The sequence below is a fragment of the Equus przewalskii genome, chromosome 3 (assembly GCF_037783145.1).
Source record: "Equus przewalskii isolate Varuska chromosome 3, EquPr2, whole genome shotgun sequence".
Lineage (NCBI taxonomy): Eukaryota > Metazoa > Chordata > Mammalia > Perissodactyla > Equidae > Equus > Equus przewalskii.
The window spans coordinates 52,463,487-52,486,950 of NC_091833.1; the positions used below are offsets into that span (position 1 = coordinate 52,463,487).

The 23,464-nt window shown below is 37.6% G+C and overlaps 1 protein-coding gene across 16 annotated transcripts in view; it reads left to right on the forward strand.

The window, feature by feature from the left end:
• Positions 1-23,464, forward strand: part of WDFY3 (WD repeat and FYVE domain containing 3) — a 251,531-nt gene that overhangs the window by 168,065 nt on the left and 60,002 nt on the right. For 13 of the 16 annotated variants that reach the window (XM_070612692.1, XM_070612688.1, XM_070612693.1 and 10 more), the window contains 12 exons: positions 305-425; positions 651-868; positions 4,382-4,617; positions 5,816-5,950; positions 8,183-8,362; positions 9,747-9,980; positions 16,002-16,101; positions 17,886-18,046; positions 19,112-19,341; positions 20,421-20,530; positions 21,898-22,080; positions 23,182-23,339. In XM_070612692.1, the coding sequence (XP_070468793.1) occupies positions 305-425; positions 651-868; positions 4,382-4,617; positions 5,816-5,950; positions 8,183-8,362; positions 9,747-9,980; positions 16,002-16,101; positions 17,886-18,046; positions 19,112-19,341; positions 20,421-20,530; positions 21,898-22,080; positions 23,182-23,339 (2,066 nt within the window). The remainder of the gene's footprint in view (positions 1-304; positions 426-650; positions 869-4,381; positions 4,618-5,815; positions 5,951-8,182; positions 8,363-9,746; positions 9,981-16,001; positions 16,102-17,885; positions 18,047-19,111; positions 19,342-20,420; positions 20,531-21,897; positions 22,081-23,181; positions 23,340-23,464) is intronic. The other 3 variants (XM_070612689.1, XM_070612695.1, XM_070612696.1) reach the window with 1 other exon arrangement.

Sequence of the window (23,464 nt, forward strand, 5' to 3'; positions counted from 1 at the left end):
TTACTTTAAAAATAAAATCTTTCCTGTGTTTAGAAGATTCATGTTGGGAGGGGAGGGGAATATGAATGTAAAAAAGGGTTCACAGCCTTTATTATCACTTGTTTAGATAATATCAAATATAATGGAACAATTTTCAGGATTCTAAAGAGATGGACCTTTTTTCTTGTCCACTTTAATGGAAAGTACTCCTAGAAAAAATTTTTTCTAAAAGATGTATTTTTCAGTGAGATTTTCTAGAACGGTGTTGGAGATTTTGTCCTGGTTTATCTGCTAGGGTAATTTAATGTATTTATTTTCATTGTAGGAACTGAAGAAGAGTTTGGTGGTCTTGTATCTGCCAATCTTATTCTTTTGAGGAACAGACTTCTAGATATCTTGCTAAAACTAGTTTACACATCTAAAGAAAAGACAAGCATTAATTTGCAGTAAGTAAAATCTTTTTAGAATTCATGGTACCAGTTGCTGTTACTGGTTAATTCATAGCAGACAAAAGAAAGAATTGCCACTGACTTCTAATAGATATTTTTTAAGCTTGAAATTTGTAGTATGTCAAGAACAGAACCTAGTCATATTTTTCTTTTTAATTTGAAATCATAATCCATGAAATTAATATTTTATTTTGTTTTTTTAATCCATCTGTCTTTAAATAGAGCTTGTGAAGAACTGGTCAAGACCCTGGGTTTTGACTGGATTATGATGTTTATGGAAGAACACTTGCATTCCACCACAGTTACGGCAGCCATGAGGATCCTTGTCGTCCTGCTGAGTAATCAGTCTATTCTCATCAAGTTTAAAGAAGGACTCAGTGGTGGAGGGTGGCTGGAACAGACAGATGCTGTCTTAACTAATAAGATCGGAACAGTGTTAGGTATGGGACTGTTACAGTCAGCTGCTTTAAAATAAGCTGTTGTGTTTGGTGTTTAAATCTTATGTAAGCTTATACTCCTCAGTTTATCTCACAACCATGAAGAGTTAGGAATTTTAATTAATGATAGAGTAAAAAGTTTAGAAAGTTTCAAATTTGGCTTTTGAGTTGCAAATTAAACCAAAGTCAGAGACAGGATATTAAGATATGAAAACTCAAGAGAATTCCTTATGGTCTTTTTGTTGTGTTGTTCCCTTTCTGATCTATAAGTAAATACGTAACAAATTATCAGAACTGAATTAATAATGATAACCAATATTTTGAGTGTTTATTCTGTGCCGGTTACTAAACACATTCATTTTCACAATAATCCTATGAGGTATAAATACTGTCATACCCATTTTACAGATGAGAAAGTCAAGGAATAGGGGTGGAGTCACTTGTCAGCTAGGAAGTATCAAAATTTGCATCCAGGTCTTCTGAGGCCAAAGCCCATGCTTTCAATGGGTCTGTTATATGGCCTCTCAAGGATTTAAGTTCAGAGTTTCAGGCAAAGCTCCTTATTCTCTGCTCAGTAGTTCTGTGCTGTTTTAAACATGGAACTGAGCATTAAGTAATATTAGAAAATTAATAGTTTTCTATTTTAGATTCATTTGAACTGGTATATTTCTATTCATATTCATGACCTTATTTTGGAAAATATATATTTAAGATAATGTTTTTACTGAAAATTACAGTCATTCAGTTATTAAAGTATTTAAAAAATATATTTGTCTTTATAACATTACATTTTAAAAGTAGATATAATTGTATTCTGCAACAAGCATCAAGAATATCTATTTACCCTTGTCAGATGGGAAAATTAGTGATCAGAATTTAATATGTAGTTTATTGTTTTAAGAAGAAAGTGAACGTATCAATACCTGGGTGCTGCCTGTACTGCTTCCTCTATTAAAGCAAATGATAGAAAGACAGAGCTCACAACCTAGGATTGTTTCATTGTTATTTCACACGTGGAAAATGTCTGCAGAAACTTTGTGTGTGATGAAGAAGGAAATTCACTGTGAAGTGATTTCTCGAGAAAATTCTCTGCTTTAACATATGCATTTTAAATTATTATTGTTATAAATGCTTTTATGATCTGAAAGATAAATCACTATTTTGCATTGACTCTGAGGGAGCGATATAGCTACAAATGTTATTATTATGAACAGTTTGGTAGCAAGAATTTAGCTTAATAACCTTAATAATAGCCACTAAGAGAATAAATAATGAAAGGTACAATTGAATGTGAATTCTATTGAATATGAGAGTTTAAATGCTAATTGACAGCTTCTCATTGAAGGTGAAAAACCACAGTGTAATAACACCTAAGATTCATATAGCACATTGCAGTTTGCAAAATTCTTTTGCATATATCATCTCATTTGGCCTTCATGATTCTGGAGACAGGTATATATTTTGTAGTGTATAAGATATTTTATAGAAAGTAAACCTAATAAATATAAATTAAGGATTAATTTCTCTAAGTAGGAAGGTAAGACTGTTAAATGCATAAGATTCCTGAGGCAGACATTAATAGTGTCTAAGTGTCTGTCTTCTGACTGTTAGTCCTGTCCTTTTGTCAGTCCTACATCACTTAAGTAATATCAGAAAAAATGCTTTTACCATATCAGATCTACCTGACTTCATTTCTTCAAATTTATTTGTCCTTCATTGATACCTGCCTACACATTGCATATGCTGCTCTTGTTCTAAAAGAGAAATCTAGGTATTTAATTTAAGTTTAATTTAAATTTGATTCAATTGAATTTAATTTTCCCTGAATATCTGTCTGATACATACATATGTATGTGTGTATACAGATATCTATTATATATATATACACACATCTCATTTGATTCTATTTCTCTTTCATCTGATGAGCAACCTAATGTTTTTGAATGTTTTATTCACATTTATTAGTTTCTGTCAAATTTTTCTGTATAAAAATACCTTCCATGTCGCTGTAAATTGAAGCTAAATTAATGTGTAATTGTTAATAATATATTAAGTGTTCCTTAAGATTAATTTTTGGGAAAAATGAAGTGTGAGAATTTAGAAAGGAAAATGACTGCTAGTATTGATTTTCATTTAGGACCTGTAGTTTAATCAAAATTTATTTTCCTATTTAATGTATGAGCTCAAGACTTTTTTATGCTCATAATTTCATTTAGAATTACTATAAACAAAAATCACGCAGTGTCCTGAGGCAGCCAGTCTTTCAAAACTGTGGCGATGTCATTCAGACCAGGGGAGACAGCATAACCTCACACGCTCTGAATAGGGGCAGCAGGCTCCACGTTCAGGTGCCGCCACTCATTAACTTTACGACTTTGAATAAGTCACATATTTTCTATGTCATAAAAAGGGTAATAGCGATTTCTAACTCACGTGTTCATCGTATTTGAGAAATGAGATGATCTATGAAAGAGACTGGTAAATTGCTGTACAGTTTTTTGTTAATTAGAAGAGCATACTTCGTAATTCACATCACATTGAGCAGTTGGTTAGGATGAAATATTTAAAAAGCCACCTAGATACAAATTTCTTTTTGATTATTTTAATTAGCAAGTATGTGCTTACTTCATCCTAGAAAAAAGAAGTTGGAAAAAAATGTGAATATTCTTTTGAAGTGAAAATTGCTTCAGAGTAGAAATCAATGCTTCATCTCTTGTTTACTGTTCAGAAAATTCCATTGAACATTCTGGCCAGCATTCCTTCTGTGCTGAGTGCTGTCACAGGTTTGGAGTGGCGAAAGAACTAAATGTTTGAGTTGTATGCTGAAAGTTGTCATATAACAGAGGAAACAGGATTGATAGACAGGATGATGCTGTAAGCCACATCAGTAAGCAGTGACCATCTCCTGGTAGAGTTGTGTTTCTAGAAAGGACTCTGGATGTTCAGATAACCACAATCATGGTGGGCTCGGATTTGCTGTCCCACTACCAAACAGCTTTCCAACAGAATCACAGACCACCTTGTGAGGAAAGATTGTTTTGGTTATTCATTTTGTCTTGTCTCTAAATTCACAGATAATTTAACCTTAACTAGTTTATCATCATTTTCAGAACAAATGAAATGTATTAGCTACATTATAGAAGTTATATTTTTAAGTTACGTTTTTGTAGCATCCTAAATTTTGGCTATATTTTGAATTTTACTTTCTTCTTAGGGAAATGTTAGAGCTCTTTTGAGGTCATTCTTTTTTAATGAGTAGAATTTATATTACCTCTCATATCTGATTGCCTCAGCTATGTTTCAAGACCTGTGTCCTAATAGACAGCCTTGCTAAAGTCAGAGTAATAAAGAAAACTTTTGACTAAAAGATTAATTCAACAATTGAATAGTTAATTGCCTATTTAATATGAATGTTCTGGATAGAAATGTGACATATATTGAATTACTCTCTTCTTTGTTAATGCAGATGGTAATCGGTTATTAATTTTGTATTTATTATATTTCCTCTTCTCTTAGGATTCAATGTGGGCAGGAGTGCTGGTGGGAGATCGACAGTCAGGGAGATTAACCGGGATGCTTGTCATTTTCCTGGTTTTCCAGTTCTTCAGTCCTTCCTCCCTAAACACACTAATGTCCCTGCCCTCTATTTTCTCCTCATGGCATTGTTTCTGCAGCAGCCAGTTAGTGAGCTGCCTGAGAACCTGCAGGTCAGTGTGCCTGTCAGCAGCAGCCGATGTAAGCAGGGTTGCCAGGTAGGAATTACCTAGTAGGTGTAAGTAATTACATGTGCCCCCAAAATCACCATAGGGTAATGGGTAAATCACAGTAAAACCAACTGATTCCATCCCTTTCTCACATTTAGCCTTTGACTTGGGGCAGAAAAATCTGCAAATACCATAGAAAATTTTCCCAAAAAGTCTTTTGTCCCTGTTTGGTCATTTCTATGTATATGTGGTTACTCTATATGATTATATATGCCTAAAGACTTTGGATGATATTTTAAGGGCGAGCTGAAGAATTCTTTGATGTGATTTTGTCCAGAAACATAATTTAATTTCTGTAGAATTAAACTGAAGAGAGTGGTATATATACCATAAATTAGTGTGTGGGTATGACAGGATTCCTAGTGCAAGTTAATTAGAAAAATGTTTCTAATTTCTCAGTGATAGATGACGTCCACATTAGGAAAGCAGCATGACTTGACTTGATTTCTAATTGAAGACTACTGTGGATATCTGTGTAGATCTTATGTTTCTGGCACTGCAAAGACTTAGGCATTTAGTTGTAAACTCAGCTATACTTCCATCATAGTGTCAAATGCTATTCAAATCAATTCTAGTAATTGACAAAACCTTTTAAATGAAAGCACTGAGTCTCTACCCTTACACTGAATCAAAATACAGATTCATGCTTAGCAGAGTTTGGTTGGTTATGTAATTTTTCAAAATAAGCTTGACACCATACTCGTAAGTGTTATGTAAAACTGCTATGAATAAAGCTCCTCAAACTGATTTTTATTTTGTCAAATCTTATCTGTACGTAATCTAAAAGTGAATGGGAACATTGCTGAGAGTGGGGAAAAAAGTGAGTTCAACATGCTTTTCCAAAAGATCCTGCTTAAAATCGTCAGTTCTGTAATCTCATCTCCTGGCTAATTAGCATGTATTTTATTTTTGTTTGTTTTCTTCAGAGAAAAAAGTGGAAAACAGTGTTTTTAACATAGTACTTAAGACAGGAGGATACATAGTATCCACTTTTTTTTATAAATGTAAAAATGAGTTTTAAAATACGGGAGGGGGAGTACTAGGTCTCCACCTCTTTATCAGTACTCACTTTGGGGAAAAAATTAATTAGCTTCAAAGGAATTTCAGAATATTAGAATTTAGGAGGGTCTCATCTCTACTGGAAAAAATTGACAATGGCTAATCTGATTCACTTTCACCTCTGCAGTTTGATTTAGATTCCATTTGGACATTTATCTTTGGAGTTCCTGCCTCCAGTGGAACTGTGGTCTCTTCTATCCATAATGTGTGCACAGAAGCTGCTTTTTTATTACTGGGAATGCTCCGCAGCATGCTGAATTCAGTAAGTTTTCTGGGATAATGACACCTGTTGATGGTTTCTCCTGCCTGGGATATTTTGTTAAAATAGAGGAATCCTTTGGTAACATAACTGTTTATTTTCTCCGTGGTCTCTGGAACCTCAGCCTCTCCGTTCTGTTATCTCTAACGTGACATAGGAACAGTTGTTAAGACCATGGACTCTGAAGCCCTGCCTGGGTTCAAATCCCATCTCTGGTTCTTAAGACACACTAACCTCTATATGCCTCAGTTTCCTCAGGGATAAAATGCTGGTGGTAATAGAATTTATCTCTTAGGGTTGTTGTGAGGATTTAATGAGTTAGTATGTGCACAAAGCACTTACAAGAATGCCTGGTATATAGTAAGCACTTGGTAAGGGTTAACTGATATTATTAGTGTTATAAAATATATATTACCATGTGTACATGTATATAATGGACATATTGTAGCACATGTGATTGCAGTAATATATTATTTGAACTTTTAAAATGACTTTCATTTAGGGGTTAAAAATGTTTTCAGTGCAAGTTTTATTTTGTATATTTTTTTTTGTTCTTTATTCTAATTATTTCTAACTTGGATATGAAGAATTGAAAGAATAAATGACAAAATATACGTTCCTATCTATCTTACAGGAATACTGTGAGTAATGACTTCGTTTATACAATTTAGGATCACATTGTAAGAGGAATTATTAACTAGATTCTTTGGGTTACAAGTGCCTGACAAATCTAATTTTAGTCAAAACTATTCTTATGACATCTAAGAAAAGAACATTACTATTAAATGTATTAATTTAGAATGCTTTGGGATTCTTATTTTGGTTCCTATACATAAACAAATATAAAAATCTAAGATAAAAACAGCCACTCTCTGAGCAAGTATCAGAAGATAAGCATTGTTCAGATATATTCTTTCATTGTTATTTTTTAATCGTCATCATCACTGTTGTATAACGTAAGGGAAAGCACTCTCCTGTGTGTCTCCTCTATTCGATATTCTGCTGCCGTACTCCTTCACCGCTGCCGCTTCTGGTCACCAAATACATGGGAGGTTTTGCCACACTAGCTGGGTCTCCCACAGTGCAGTTCAGTTCTGACACTGTCTACCTGGAGATAGCATCAGATCCCGCCGGCTCAGGGCTCAGACCCAGTCCCACAAGACTGCCCCACCCCCACTTCAGAAACCAGCCACACGTCCTGGTTGATACCTGTGCTACTGACCCACCGGCCGTAAATCAGAGGTTCTCATAACTCAAGAAAACATTTTACTTCCTAGATTACCAGTTTATTATAAAAAGACATAACTCAGGAACAGCCAGATGGAGGAGATGCATAGGGCGAGGTATGTGGGAAGGGGCGCAGAGCTTCCATGCCCTCTCCATCCTGCCATTCTCCCAGCACCTCCACATGTTCACTAACCCAGAAGCTGTCAGAACCCTGTGCTTTGGGGTTTTTGTGGAGGCTTGATTATACAGACATGATTGATTAAATCATTGGTCGTTGGTGATTGAACTCAATCTCCAGCCCCTCTCCCCTCCATGGAGGTTGTGGGGGAGAGGGTTAGGTTAAGTTCCAACCATCTAGTCACGGGTTGGTTCCCCTGGCAAGTCTTCATCCTTAGAGGCTTTTCAAAAGTCACCTCATTAACCTAAACCCTGGTGTGGAAGGGGGCTCATTATCATTGACAAAAGACGTATTTATGGCTCTGATCACTTAGGACATTCCAAGGGTTTTAGCTCTGTGCCAGGAATGGGACAAAGACAGAATATATATTTCTTATTATATATCACAGTTGATAATGGTGAAGAGCATTGTTCTCATCATTTTGCATATGACAGTAGGTTCAGAAAGATGAAGTAACTTCCCCATCTTTTATCTTACTCCTAACTCTGGCATGATGGAGGATGGGGCACCTTTGACAGTAATACAGCCACTGTTGGCACCAGCTATACTCATGTTGATAATGATAAATAATCAAAACCACTGACTCTAGTGACTGAGCTGTGAGTATTTCAATGAATAGACAAACGTCTCGTCAGTTTCTAGGGTATTGTTTTGTTTTAGCTTATTTGTGGATTTGTTTGCCTGTGTGTTTGCTCATGTGTGTGGTTCATAAAAGAGTCCTGGACCATCAATATATGCTGTTTTAGGAGAGTAGTGAGGAATGGATTTTTAAAATAATTTTTAGCAGGATCAGTTTCTCTAACGTATTTCTCTTCTTGCCCCCATGACAGCCTTGGCAATCAGAAGAAGAGGGCTCTTGGCTCCGAGAGTACCCTGTGACGCTGATGCAGTTCTTTAGATACTTGTATCACAACGTTCCCGACCTGGCCTCCATGTGGATGAGCCCTGATTTCCTGTGCGCATTAGCAGCCACGGTCTTCCCCTTCAACATTCGCCCTTACTCAGAGATGGTAGGAAAGGGGGAGGAAAATGGCAAAACTGCAATTAGTCTGCTCCAATGGTTATCGGACCTTTTTTTTCAAGTCTTTTAAGCTTCTGACCAAGTTACAGTTTCCCAACTTTCTGCTTCTACTCTTCCATCACCATCTTGTGTCCCTCTCCTCACACTCTCCTGCTTTCCCTGAGGAGAACAGTGCCTTCGACTCCCTGTTTTCGTTTACGATATTCTCCTAAGGCCCTTGTTAGTAACTTCCCTCTCCAAGCAGTGGTGCATCCATTTCTTACTTTATGCAATGCCAGCTCTGCAATTGTGAAATGTGATTTCTAGCTTACAGAACTCTAGTCAGATCACATTTATTTCTACTTTTTTTCATGAATTTTGCATTTCTTGAATTTCGTCTTTATAAATTAATTATAGGACTGGTTTTCTTTATAAAAAATGAAATGTTTGTCCTTTCTGCTCAACTTTTCTAATTTGGTTCAACTGTTATTTTTCTTATTTTGCACTAATTTAATGGAAAGTTATTAGACTATAATCATATATAGTTTAGATACTTCTTTTTTCCTTTAAAACAAGCCCAAAGACAGTTATTCCTCCCCAGTACTTCATAATCTCGTGATATTTCCTCTTATTTCCACCACCACTTTAGGGCTTGGAATAAACCACCTTCTTCATAAAATTTTTCTCCATGTATAAAGGTGAAATACTCAAATTCTAAAGTTATGGGGATTTTTAGAAGAAAGACAAGTATAACACATGACCTTAACACCCTGGCTTGTTTATAATTTTAAAATCCTGGATTTTGGTAAAAACTGACCTTCGGTCATATCTCAGTGTCTTTTCCTTGTCAGCATCTTGTAATCTGTCTTCTAGTCCTTCTTTCTTTTTCTATTGGCTCAAAGTTGGCACTAGTTTTATTGTTATTTTGTTTTGTTTATTTGGGGTTTTTTTAACCTGCAAAAATTGATTAGCCGTTAAATGCTACTATTGTACCAGCTCTTTATCTGTAATTCTGTGATATTTGACGTCTCAGTAGGTAGATTTCACATACGCAAATATAGTCTTTCTTATTTTATTATTTTATTTATTTTAAGTGCAGTTACCCACAATAGAGATAAAATTCAACATAAAACAGATATCTTGTTAGTGGCCAGTCATTAGTTTAATATTAGAAGAGCACATGTTGAGTAACCATGCATGACACATGGTGCCCGATTACTACCTCGAAAGCAGGGGTCAAATAGAGCAGAGTGAAATAATTCATTGAATAGTTAAATTGTAGGTAAATCTGAGGGAAAATACTGTTGCTGCTATAGTTTGTTTTTTGGGAAATATGGAAGTAAAAACATCAAAATCAGATGTGACTAGCGTATCTTTCCACTTGATTCTACTAGGTGACTGATCTCGATGATGAAGTTGGATCTCCAGCGGAAGAATTTAAAGCCTTTGCTGCGGACACAGGGATGAACAGAAGCCAGTCGGAGTACTGCAACGTGGGCGTCAAGACCTATCTGACCAATCACCCAGCTAAGAAGTTTGTGTTTGACTTCATGCGGGTCTTGATAATAGACAACCTCTGTCTTACCCCGGCCAGCAAGCAGACTCCACTAATTGATCTTCTGTTGGAGGTAAAGACAAAGAAATGCATTTGCATCTTTTTTGCATTGTTTTTTTAAATAGAACATTAATAACCAAGCAAGTTTTCTGCCACATACCTTTCAGATTTCTAATTCTTCTGGGTTGTGCAGACAGAACATATCATGGGCTGGGGGAGTGTTTTATGCCAGATGTGCTGTAGGCACTATCAGTTAGTTTCTCTTCTTTCCATTTCCACAAGCATGTCCTTAATTCAGTCCTTTATCACCCTTTCACTAGGCCGGGAATTGACAATCTTCTTGTGTAAAGAGCCAAGTAGTAATTATTTTTCAGCCTTCTAGGCTGTACAGTCTGTCACAACTACTCAACTATGCCACTGTAGCTAGAAAGCAGCCATAGACAATACATAAACAAATGAGCATGGCTGTGTTCCAGTAAAACTTTATCTACAAAAATAGGCTTAGGCTGAATTTGGCCCACAAGCCTTAGTGTGCCAACTCCTTCCCTGGACATTTATGGCTACATTGTCTCCTCACCTTGTAACTTCCTGTTTCAGTCCCTCTTACAGGTCGTTGCCAGGTATCATTGCTGTTAGTATCCTGTGCAGCTTAAGACATGGTGTGTCTCACATAGTGGGTGCTCATGTGCACTTAGTGAGTTTTCCCTAAGGCAGCAAGTTTGTAGGTTGCTTGCTTAGTCAGCTCAGGCTGCTCTAGCAAAGTACCACAGACTGAGTGGCTTAAACAACAGATGTTTATTTCTCACAGTTCTGGAGGCTGAGAAGTCTGACATTGGGATGCCACCCTGGTCGGGTTCTGGTGAGGGCTCTCTTCCTTCCTTGCAGACAGCTGCCTTCACATGGCAGAGAGAGAGCTCTCGTGTCTGTTCCACTTCTTATGAGGACACTGATCCCATATGGGGGCTCCTCATGACCTTGTCTAAACCTAATGACCTCCTGAAGGCTCCCCCTCTGAATGCCGTCCCACTGAGGGTTCAGGCTTCACCATATGAATTTGAGAGGGACACAAACATTTAGTCCGTTGTCCTTGCCCATTCTCCTGATAAATGATAGGAATCAGCTGATGCATCAGAAAATGAGCCCTAAGTGGCCACACTGCTGGCTCTAGAAATTGGCAATCCCTGAAACCAAATATTTACCTAGAAAAGTCTCAAGAGAAACTGAAAGATCCCAGAAAGAGAATTTCATTTATAATTGTTGCCTATACATTAATATTCTTTTGGCCAGTTCATATGAACAGGGTCAAGCAGTACATAGGTGCCAGGGGCTCTGAAAATAACACATTTTATGAAAGGTTCAGTCAGTGCAGAGGACCAAGTGCTTCTCCCTTTGAGGAGCGTCATCCCTGCTCTCAGCAGCTTGACAGCTGAGCCTGTGCTCCCTCTGCTCCCTCTAGTGGCTGATACAGTTAACTTTATTTTAAACCTTAAAACCACAGCAGATATTTTCTTATTCATGTGAAAACATCCTAGGTCAATTAAAAGAAATCACTGATGTAATTTAGATACTGGTAATGCTAGTAAGCATTTTACCCAGGACCACAGTGTTGAATATTGGCAGAAAAAGAATTGATTTCATGCCTAATCCGTGTGGTAGAATTTAAAAGCATGCCTGGTTAGAGCCTGCCGTCTTTGGAAACTTTAACAGTGAGAGATGGCCATTATCTTAGTGCATTGGGTAAGAATTTGAAGCGTTCTATGCAAAATGAAATGGTAATCAGAAAATAAGAGAATAAAGGTCAGAAGAGGTGTGTGCAACAAAGCATAACTGAGCCAAAAAAATAAAATACACGTATGCGGAAGATAAGAGGTGAGTATATGTTTCTAGTAATAGCATTTTCAATCTTGTAGGCACCCTAATAACTAACCACAGATAAAGCATGTAATTGTCCTTTGTTTTGGTTTTCTGTACGTTTTGGGAAGGAAAGTTGGATATACCGTGTGTTACCCACAAGGCTCGCTTTGTTGTGGGCATGACTTGCCTACAGTGGAGTTGTGTCTTCTTGTACAGTCTGGGTGATAGGGTTGTATTTCAGGGAGAAGCGGGGAGTATCAAGATGGAAACTCCAGGTAGATTATAAACTCCTCAAAGTTAGGGCCCAACTTTCACATGTCCTTTTATCTCTCGCAAACTTAGCGCAATGCCCTGGTGTGTTCTTTAAGTATTTTTGAATCATTTAACTATCACTACATCCCTGGCAGTTCCCAAACAGGGAAATATGATACCACCTAATAAGGGGTATACAAATTTGCTTTTAAAAAGTAACTTGAGGGGCTGGCCCAGTGGCATAGTGGTTAAGTTTGCACACTCTGCTTCAGTGGCCTGGGGTTCACAGGTTCAGATCCCAGGCACCGACCTACACACTGCTCATCAAGCCATGCTGTGGTGGCGTCCCACATGAAAAATAGAGGAAGATTGGCACAGATGTTGGCTCAGCAACAGTCTTCCTCAAGCAAAAAGGGGGAGATTGGCAACAGAGTTTAGCTCAGGGCCAGTCTTTCTCGCAAAAAAAATAAATAAATAGAAATAAAAAGTACTTAATACTTTGAGGAACTTCAAGTCTAATACACACATACAGAATACACATACAAAAGATATTTAGTGAAAATACTGTTGCACTCCATGTCTCCCTATGGTGTAAAACAATAAATTACAAGCATATGATGTTAAATGTTATGATTATGAAGTCATTATCTCTGAGGAACTTCATGAAGAGAATTATTACATCGATTTACCACTTAGCCACATAAAGAAAGGGGCTTAAACCAACTGATTTTCAGTGTCTTAAACTCAATCGAGGCCATCTTCAGTCTTGTATGATTGTAGGAATTTCATCATAAGAATATCTACTTGCTTGATTATATCTATAAAAGAATGTGTGACATTATCTTTAGTAGTAGTCTATAAAAATAAAGAATTCCCTTGCATATAGAGTGGCTTGAGTGACGCTGAAGCCAAAGACTAGGGAGGCAGTGTGGTGTAATAGAAAGAGCATGGGTTTGGGAGTGAGAAATACTTGTTTTGGTTTCTGGCCCTGTTGCTCATTATATAAGCATTTTTCTCTCACCGAGCTAAATTCATTCTCTGGAGAAGAATATTATATACTATCTCCCCTGCGGGATTGCTGTGTGAGTTAAATAGATGTAAATCACCAAGCAAAAACTATTTTGGGAAACTAAATGTGGGCTGGTTTTACCTGGATGACCTTGGACAAGCTCAGTTCTCTTTACCCATCACAGTTTGCCCATCTTTGAAATGATGTAATATTAGAACCTGTCTCTGAGGGTTATTGTGAGAATTAAATAAGATGTTACATTTACGATTTGTAACACAGTGACTGGAACATAAGACTTACTCAAGAAATTAAGTGGCCTATGGTGGCTCTTACGAGGGTGAGGAGTGACTCTTCTCCCAGCTCCCATTTATCGGTGTCCTCTGCTGTCACCGCCAGACTTCTTATGAAGGGCCAAGTGAATTTGCTGCACATGAATACCACCATGGCAGTGGAAGGAAAGTATACAAGAACAGGTGAAAAAGTATTTGTTGACCCCTGAAGGAAGAATAATGAAACTAAGGGGACTGAATGGAGTGTGTGCTTGTCTCGTACCGTAGGCAATTTTCCATCGTCTAAGGAATTACTACTCCCTGTTCCAACCATCTTTAAAAAGACCTCCCCATTCACATCAGAGTGAAACTCACCCTGGGTGACTACAGGGAAATAAATAAGGAAAAAAAGTGACAAAAGTGGGCAAAGAGAGCACTATAAAATAACGGAGAGGAGAAATCAGCCAAGAGGGATACTGCTGTCAGAACCAGGAAACTCACAGTCCTCTTCTTTAAAGGCTTCAGCCCATCGCAGAAGCAGAGCAGAGGACCAAAGACCTTCCTCCCAGAGCCTCCTGCTCTCAGCATGGGCAGCACATGCCCGTGGGCTATCTGGCCTGTATGCACCAAGATTCTGCATGGTGTCCCCAGGCCTCAAAAAAGGAGGCTGTGATACTTTGAAGACTTACGTTGACTGGCTTCACTGTTTTCACTGGGAAGACAGATGTGACAGCCAGAGGCCAGAGCAGATCCTAGTGCTTACCGTGTCTTCATTCTGCCCTGAACTCATCCCGGTTGTCTGGTGGGCCAGCCAGCTTTCTCTAAAAAACTGACGAGGAGGTTGTAGCAGAGTTGCTCTTGCTGTGCATTTGCTAGCTTCAATGTGGAGATTTTTAGTAGAGCTGCAAGAGTATGGTATAGCAGGTGAGGCCGTGAACTTTGGCATCCGAGACACTGAGGTTTGAATCCCAGCTGTGACTTGAGCAAGTGACTTCTTCCCTAAGCATCAGTCACCTTATCTCTGAGATGGGAATGACAGAACCTACTTCAAAGGGATATTTTGGGGATTAAATGAGATAGTGTACACAAAACTAAGCACTGTGTCTGGTACATAAGAGTAGTCCAATGAATTGTTTAAAAAAAAGCCTCAGAGACAACTATACATGCATTCGTAAAATCTTAAGTCCTTTAGAAGTTAGGCTACTGTATATCATATATCTCAGCAAGAACATTTGAACTTGGCAGTTAGGGCCAATAACAAGTGTAAATTCTGGGTCATGATCACTGGGGGAACAGCTTCAGTGAGAGGAATCAGGATTAAATGCCTGTTGGTGACTAAGCCAGTCTTAAATCCTTATGGAATACAGAAGAATCTCTTTTAATTAAGTAAAAATAAATATTTTGATTGGTCAAGCTACTTCTCTATGTACTGTGGTCCCTCTGTCTTTCAGACTCCTAAACTTTGTCTAGTTGAGATTTGATAAACCTTCTTCATTATTATTTATGCCATTAACCACTTTGAACTGATTATGACCCTGAGTGTGTACTGTTGTCTTCAGCGGTGTTTAAATCCTCCTTAACTTACTAAGGAGCCTTAGTCCTTAGTAAATTTCATGAGTAAATTGTAAACTACTTGTAAATTTGTAAATTCAGTAAGCTGTTCAGTAAAATGGTATGTGATCTGATTACCAGGTCATCCTCATTGACCTGGCGTTCTGCTTCTTATCACTTAGTACTTCTCACTTTCTCTTCAGTTGGTGGGTGTGGGTGTACAGTCAGCAGAGGAGGGCCTTGGCCACAGCTCTCCTGCTGGCTGTTGCATTAATCTGTTCAACTACGCAGGAAAATTTATTAAGGTTAAAAGCGTGACATATCCTTCACTTTCTCCCAAATTATTCTAGTATCATACCAGACTCCTAAGCTTATCCACCTCTCAGGTTGGATAATGAAAGTTATACACCTGGATTATATTACCCTAATTACCAGTAAATGCCCTCAGAAGAGTACAGTTTAACCTTGTGCCCTAAGCTTTTATTCAAGATAATTTTTAAAATCATCTTTGTACTATATAGAACCGTTATCAAAAATACTACCTATAGGATTGTTCATTATCCTCTTTATAAGAACCCACAAAGAACATCTCCTCTCAGAACAATTTTAGGAAAACATCCTTGCTCACCATCTAGTATGCTTCTTTTTATAGATAATAAAAAGCTTTTAAACCGTATTATCTTTTTTCCTCCTCCTTGACACCTAGGAAGCTCAGAGCTAAATTGTGTGCTTAATTAACTTTGTGATATAAGTATTCCCCTCCCCAGTGACTTACCCTCTTGATTACTAGTATTCCTGAACTTTTGTATTTGTTTTAATGGCTTTATGATTTCTTTCATCTGTATCTCGTTATAAACTGCCAGATCTCTTTTGCAAATGGGATATAATAATAAATCATCAAATATTTATTAAATACTTAGAATGTCTAGAATACTGCTTTTGGAGGAATGAATTCAAACAATGATGTTTCACCTCGGCTTCAATTTTTTTAATTGTATGGTCAGAAAAACAAAGAGAACGAGTGTAAGCATATATACCATCTCTCCTTATTATTTACCAGTAGGTTTTTTTAATCCTTTTGATACATTTGGTAATATAGCTGTGGTTGAGCCCTTATCTTTGTTTAGTTCTGATTCTAATTCTAAATTTTATTGATTAGGCTTCCCCTGAAAGATCTACGAGAACTCAGCAAAAAGAATTTCAGACTTACATTCTGGATAGTGTGATGGACCATTTGCTTGCGGCTGATGTGTTATTGGGTAATGCTATGTTTTATTTTCACTTTATAGAACTACCTATAATCACTCTCCTGCTCTATCTAAACCACAAGTATATCTCCTTTTTAACTTCATCTCTTTCCTGCTTTCCTATGCATTTTCCCCTCTTATTGGTATTTTTCTATAATGAGGAAAAGGCCCTTCCAGCTTTTTCCTTTGAATCGGAGATAAAGAACCACCAGCAGGAAGAAGTTAAGGTGCTTGTCCACATCTGGGCACTCGGGTGGCAGGAAGAGGACAAGGAAAAAGAAAGCAGTTTTAAAAACCGTATTATGTGAACAGGTTGTATTTTGTGAATATCTTCTACTTTTAAAAATTATTCATTGTAGTATCCAAATAAACAAATTATAAATGTAGAGTCCCATGAGTTGTCACCCAGATGACATGTCTGTATAAAACCACTCAGATAGAAATGTACCACCAGCGCCCGTAGAAACTCTGCTCCCGCCCTGACCCGGTTACTACTCACTGAATCACTGTCCCAACTTCTAAAACAACAGCTATTCTGCCTACTTTTGAACTTTACATAAATGGAATACAGTACGTATTTTTTGTAGTCTAGCTTCTTACACTCAACATTATATTCGTGAGATTTATCCATGCTGTTGCATGTAGCAGGAATCCATTTATTTTCATCACTAGTAATCATCATATGAATATCTAAATGTATCCATTTTACTGTTGATGGACATTTGGTAGTTTCCAGTTGGAGACAATTAGAAATAAAGCTGCTATAAACATTCTTGTTCCTATAGGCCACATATGTGTATAATATTTACACATGTCTCTTGAGTGTGTACCTATGAATGGAATTGTTGGGTCATGGGTGTGTGTGTGTGTATATATATATATATGTTTGTATGTATATGTTATTCTTAGGATGGCTTCCAGGACATAAATTCAAAACACATTAAAATGTTTTTTCTGTATGTCTCTATTTAATTACAATAATAATATAAAATTTGATACATTTATAGTGGAGCTAACATTTATATGTAAAACACTAATAGAATTTAAAGGAGAAGGGTAAGTAAAGATTTAGTATATTTGCTACTTGAGTTCTGATAATAATATTAATCCTAGAACCTCCATGCTATTAAATTATCATTTTTTTGCAAAGTAAATTTACCAAGAAATCTTTAGTATTATCTTAGGATGCAACTTGCAAATCATGATGTCAGCTCAAACTGTCGTATTGGTTTTTATCACTTGAGAATCTTACTTATGTAGTGTCATCTTACTACACAAAGACAAAAAGTGAAGAGTTTTGCACCCCGTGGCACCACCACCACTGATTGTGCTTTATTTTCCAATTCTTCTGAACCTCTCTTCTTCCTGTGCTGCTTCAGTGCTATTAAAGGTATACTCAAAATAGAGTTTTGCTTGATGGTTTGTTTCACCCTTTATTAGTTACACAGAATCAATTTACCGCTAATAAACTGACTTCATTTTTCTCTCAAATGGAGATCACCTGTCACTGACAGTTTACGTTGAAGAACCATTTGCTTATCACCAACTGTCTTAAGGCAGTAGGAAACTTCCCAGTGTCAATCTTCAATGTATCCTGCAGAAGTTATTTCTTCTAGCATTTATCATGATTTCTAGACGTGAACATCATTTTCTTAAAGCGGTACCTAAGAGCTCCTGGTCTTAGTTCTCAATGTAGTAGATGTACTCATTTTGCCTTAGCCTGATTTGTCTGAGGATCTGGTCTTGTGCTGGTAGATATCAATTTTCTTAGACATTTTTTTCCTGCTGGAATTTAGGAGAAGATGCATCTCTGCCTATTACCAGTGGAGGAAGCTACCAGATATTGGTGAACAATGTGTTTTATTTCACACAACGTGTGGTGGACAAGCTTTGGCAAGGCATGTTCAACAAAGAATCTAAACTTCTTATAGATTTTATAATTCAACTAATTGCACAGGTAATCCATTGTCACTATTAGTTGTAAAGTACATGTTTTCCTATTGCCTAAGGTGTCAAATAAGTGTAACTAATAAGACAATGAATGTGAACATTTAATATAGAGTTCAGCTTATTAAAAGTGAATAAAAAATTGTAGACCTGTAACCCTCCCGCCTTCCCCATAGCCTGGAGCCGGTGAGTCCTTGTAAAGTTGCCTCATTCTCTCAAGCTGTGGGCTTTCACTGGCCTCCCACTGGTCTTGCTCTTTGCTGCCCACATAGCTAGACAGCTTCCTTTTGGTTTAAGTAAGTTAACATGATTTGATAGATTTTTACAGTATAATACATCAGTGTGTAAAGGCTAACAGAGCATGAAGAGTTGATATTAAAGGAGTATTCTCTTCTTATAATTGAATCTTTACCAAGTGCATTATAGTCCTTGTTTCTTTGAAGATGTCATTTTAGTATGTCTTTGTGGTACCTTTGACTAAGCCATATTGGCCTGGTTTGGCACAAGTGATTAATATTGTTCAACACGGAATATAGAAAATAGGAAATACTATTATTATGGTTTATTAGCATATGGTGCATAGGTTCTTTCATGTCACCTAAGAATCTTTTAAGAGATAAATTTGTATTTAAGCCAAAAAGAAAAGTTCTCAAGTGAGAGGATGAAACTAGAATGCCAAAAGTAGTTTTTCACTACTTCTAAAATGTTGATTTTAGGTAATTTTTTTCAGTAATTTTGAGTAGAGATCATTTAACCTAACAAAACTTGTGTGGTGGGAGCTCTACCCAGATGGCACTTCCTCGTGTTCTGGGGGCAGGGGGCAGCCCTCCCCACGGGAGTGTTACAGCTCTTCTCACTGGGAGGTGTATTTTTACATAGCCCTCTTCTCGTTAAATTATGTTTATGTGTCTCTCGGGTTCGGAACCTCATAATAGCAAGGGCTTTGTAGTTTTTAACTTAGCATCCCAGGACCTAGCATGGCATCTGGTACGTAAACTAATGTTCATATGCGAGTGATAAGCAGATCTTTTCTTTTCGTCCATTTTACTAAATGAAGTATCTTTCGCATCTTTAGTCAAAAAGAAGATCCCAGGGATTGTCACTGGATGCGGTTTACCACTGCCTCAACAGGACTGTCTTGTACCAGTTTTCACGGGCACACAAAACCGTGCCGCAGCAGGTGGCTCTCCTCGACTCGCTCCGGGTCCTGACTGTGAACAGGAACTTGATCCTGGGGCCCGGGAACCACGACCAAGAGTTCATCAGCTGCCTGGCTCACTGCCTTATCAATCTACATGTTGGAAGGTAACTCCTTTAGGTTCAGATTACTGTGTCTTTGATATTATTCCACCAGGACTCTTTGTTCTACTTTTTTGGTGGTAACATTTCTTTTTCCTTTAATCTCAGTGTTATTTAAAACTTCATGCAAAAGGTAAAAGACAAGTGTTGCATATTTGCAGTGAAATAATGAGTATTTTTTTCTTTAATTTTCTATATCTTTAAATTTTTTATTAACCACCATATGTCATGTGTATAATTTTAGAAAGTGTGCTTTTAAAGTAAATAAAATAGACAGGAGGTTAAGAAAGTTAAAAAGAAAAGAATGCAATGAATAAATACAATGTTATATGTTAAATGCGTGAAGTTAGTATTTTTCCATTGATTGCTGTGACAGCTACTTCTTTAGTGTCTGCTGGGGGCCAGACCGTGAATTAGGGGCTGGGATGAAATGTGAGCAGGAAAGACCCTGTGGCGGGGTCTTGGAGCGTGCAGTCTAGGAGGGAAGGCAGACAGGTAAGCGACACCAGTCAGGTGTGCTGGAGACTCTGCTAGAGGCCTTGGGAGCAGGTGGCAGGGCCCCTGACCTGGAAGAAACACCTGCTGAGGTGCATCTTGAACCTGGTTAACCCTCCAAAGAGGACAGGGAAGAGTGATGTGGGAAGGAAGAGCCATGCGTGGGATTGCTCAGGGGGAAGAAAGAAATGGCGTGTTTGGGAAAATGCTCCCGGAGCAGAGTGGTGAGATGAGAGACTGGAGATGGGGCGCAGGCACAGAAGAGAATATTCTTAAATGAACTTTTTGTAGTTTTTAGGTAAAAATGTTGAGTGATTAAAAAGCATGTTAAATATTAAGATGCTCACCTTACGATATAGTTTAGTTTAATTACATTTAGTCAGCTGGATTTGAGACCACACCTTAAACGTGGCATTTTCAAGGTAAACTGTAAGTTCTGTTTTGTGCATCTGCTGAATGTCTGTCTGCCAGTTATGGAACTTGGTGATAGAGCCCGCATTTACTTGTGTCTGCGGAATAATACCTAGTCATTATAGTCTTCAGCTGCTATCATTTTCTTCAAATAGTTTAAACTGACTGGACTTTTTCAGCAACGTGGATGGATTTGGACTAGAAGCAGAAGCTCGCATGACTACATGGCACATTATGATCCCCTCTGACATAGAACCAGATGGTGGCTACAGCCAAGATATTAGCGAAGGTAATTACTTTGATTTTTTCCCCGTTTTTCCCCACTCATTCATTTCCAATTTTTAAAACATAACAAAAAAATTTGACTTTTTATAAACTGCCAACATTGACAACCAGTCTCCCAGTAGGGTACACCTGTACATACACCAATATGTCCACTGACATGCACCAACTCCTTATGCCAAGGTGGGAAAACCACTAACCACTAATACTGCCAGCTGTCAGCATTTCATAGTAATGCTGCAAGACTTGATGGTACCTTTTTTACCTTTGCACAATTAGTAGTACAGATATTAACTTGGCGCTTAACCATAACGAGAGCTGCCTGTCGGTTGTGTTAGGCATATCACATTAGAGGCAAATATTGCTCGAGATGGGGTATCAGTACTACCATTTTACTCTTTTTTATTCTCTCTTTTTAAATTTAGTTTTCCCATTGATTTTGTAAGTATTGTGCATGAAAGTCTTTGGGTGGATTGATTTCTTATTTCCACATTGTTAGTGAAAACAATGAGATAATTACGGCAGTGTTTGTCTCCCCAGCGATACAGTGTGGTAGTTTTGCATATGATTTTATCCTTTGGAGGTCCACTGCTCCTTCTTTCATTCATTTAAGTATTAATTTAGTCTCTCTTCTTTCACCAGAAGTTCTTGAACCCCAGATACTGAGAACACAGTGATTGTTTTCGCTCCCCCCCACCCCCTGCAAGGAACTGACAGTTTAGAACATTGGTTCTCAACGTGAAGTGCTCAGATGAGCGACATCAGCATCGTTTGGGAACTCGTTAGAAAAGCAGATTGTCTGGCCCCACTCAGATCTACCAAATCAGAAACTCTGGGAGTGGAAACCAGCGATCTCTTTTAACAAGCTCTCCAGGTGCTTCTGAGGCTTGCTAAAGGTGGACTGGTCTAGAGCAGGAGTCAGACAAATGAGCAAGGTGTCCAAAGCAAGATGGAATTTAGTAGTAAAACCCTTTAAAAATATTTCTTTATTATTTCTTTCCTTTTGCTAAATGTTCAAGAATGACTAACTCAATTTTGAACTTACTTTAAATGTTCAGATCTAAAAATTACTTTTAAATGGGGGATAAGTTCTTATATAGAAGAAGCTAGAGAATGAAATATGTATGTAATTTCCAATTTTATAAATAAAAATGCAGTCTCTTTGCATGAATATAAAGATTTTTTTTAAGTTTTCCAAGTGACCACCCATATTTTTGGTTATCTGATAATCCTTTTTACCTATATGCATATGATATGATGTATTTTTCCGACAATTAAGTAATATAGTTGAAATTCTTAGATGTAAAACATGAAGAAAAATACTAACTACCCTTATATTGTGTTTTTCATCAGTTGCTTTTTTTCATTTCCTAGGGCGTCAGCTTCTCATAAAAGCTGTCAACAGAGTTTGGACTGAATTGATACATAGTAAGAAACAAGTCTTGGAGGAGCTTTTCAAAGTCACTCTACCTGTGAACGAAAGGGGCCACGTGGACATAGCTGTGGCAAGGCCGCTCATTGAAGAAGCTAGTTTGAAGTGCTGGCAGAATCATTTGGGTAAGAAGGCCTGCATGTCACATGACCAAGAGATGCACACACGGCTGTTCGATAGGGACGCGTTTTAGATATGTAATTAAAACTTTCTCGAAAGGATGTTATGATGGCAGTAGAATTGAAAGTCCATACAGTGTAACCTGCTCTAGAATGATTATGCTGAGATGTAGCTTTTCTTCTCAGATTTTTTTAAAAATCTTAGATGTATGGGGCTGGCCCCGTGGCCGAGCGGTTAAGTTCGCGCGCTCCGCTGCAAGCGGCCCAGTGTTTCGTTGGTTCGAATCCTGGGCGTGGACATGGCACTGCTCGTCAGACCACGCTGAGGCAGCATCCCACATGCCACAACTAGAAAGACCCACAACGAAGAATATACAACTATGTACTGGGGGGCTTTGGGGAGAAAAAGGAAAAAAAAAAAAAAAATCTTAGATGTATTATACATCAGGCATCTATGAGTTTAGAAAATCATACATTGCTCACAGCTTTAGTGTCCTCACGGTCTTGGCTATGAGTCCACAGTCCTTTATCTATAATTCTGAAATTCAAAAAGCCCTGAAACTGAAGTTTTTTTCATTAATTTGGTGCCACAACTCACTTGGTAACAAAACCTAACCTATCTTTATTTATTCCACTTGGTGTGAATATTCATACGTTTTCCTGCAAAATTTTAATGTGTTAAATTACAGTTTATTACCCTAGACACTTGGATGTTGTTATATAATATACAGTATATGAACCATATCACCTTTTTAAAATCCAAAACATTCTAAATCCCAAGTTATACCCAGCATCAAAGATTTTAGATAGAGAATTATGAATTATTATTTACATAGAATCTGACTACAGTTGAAATAAATTTACGTATTATTGCAGAGCTGTGAAGTTTCAGTCAAATGTAAGTTCAGCTAGTACAGTAATTGTCAGGCAGCTATCCTTATACCAGCTCACCAGCAAGTCAGTGTGTAATTCTAAGAGAGCGTCTGTAACGTAAGCTGCTTTTGATTACTACAGAATTGTGGTTTGTAACCGTAATGCGAAAGTACTAAAAGTGAGACTGACAGATACGTGGAGAAATTGTAAAGTAATGTAATTTTAATTTCACAGCCCATGAAAAGAAATGCATAAGTCGAGGAGAAGCCTTAGTGCCCACCACCCAATCCAAGCTGTCTCGTGTCAGCAGCGGCTTTGGTCTGTCCAAGTTAACAGGGTCGAGAAGGAATCGGAAGGAGAGTGGTCTGAATAAACACAGTCTTTCCACCCAGGTACGTTGTTTAGTTTCACTGAAGATATGATTAGAAATTTATATTTCAAGGTTTAGTTGTCGTGTTTTGTATAATACTCTTAACTTATGCACAAGCATATGATTTGAAATGGAACTTTTCTGCAT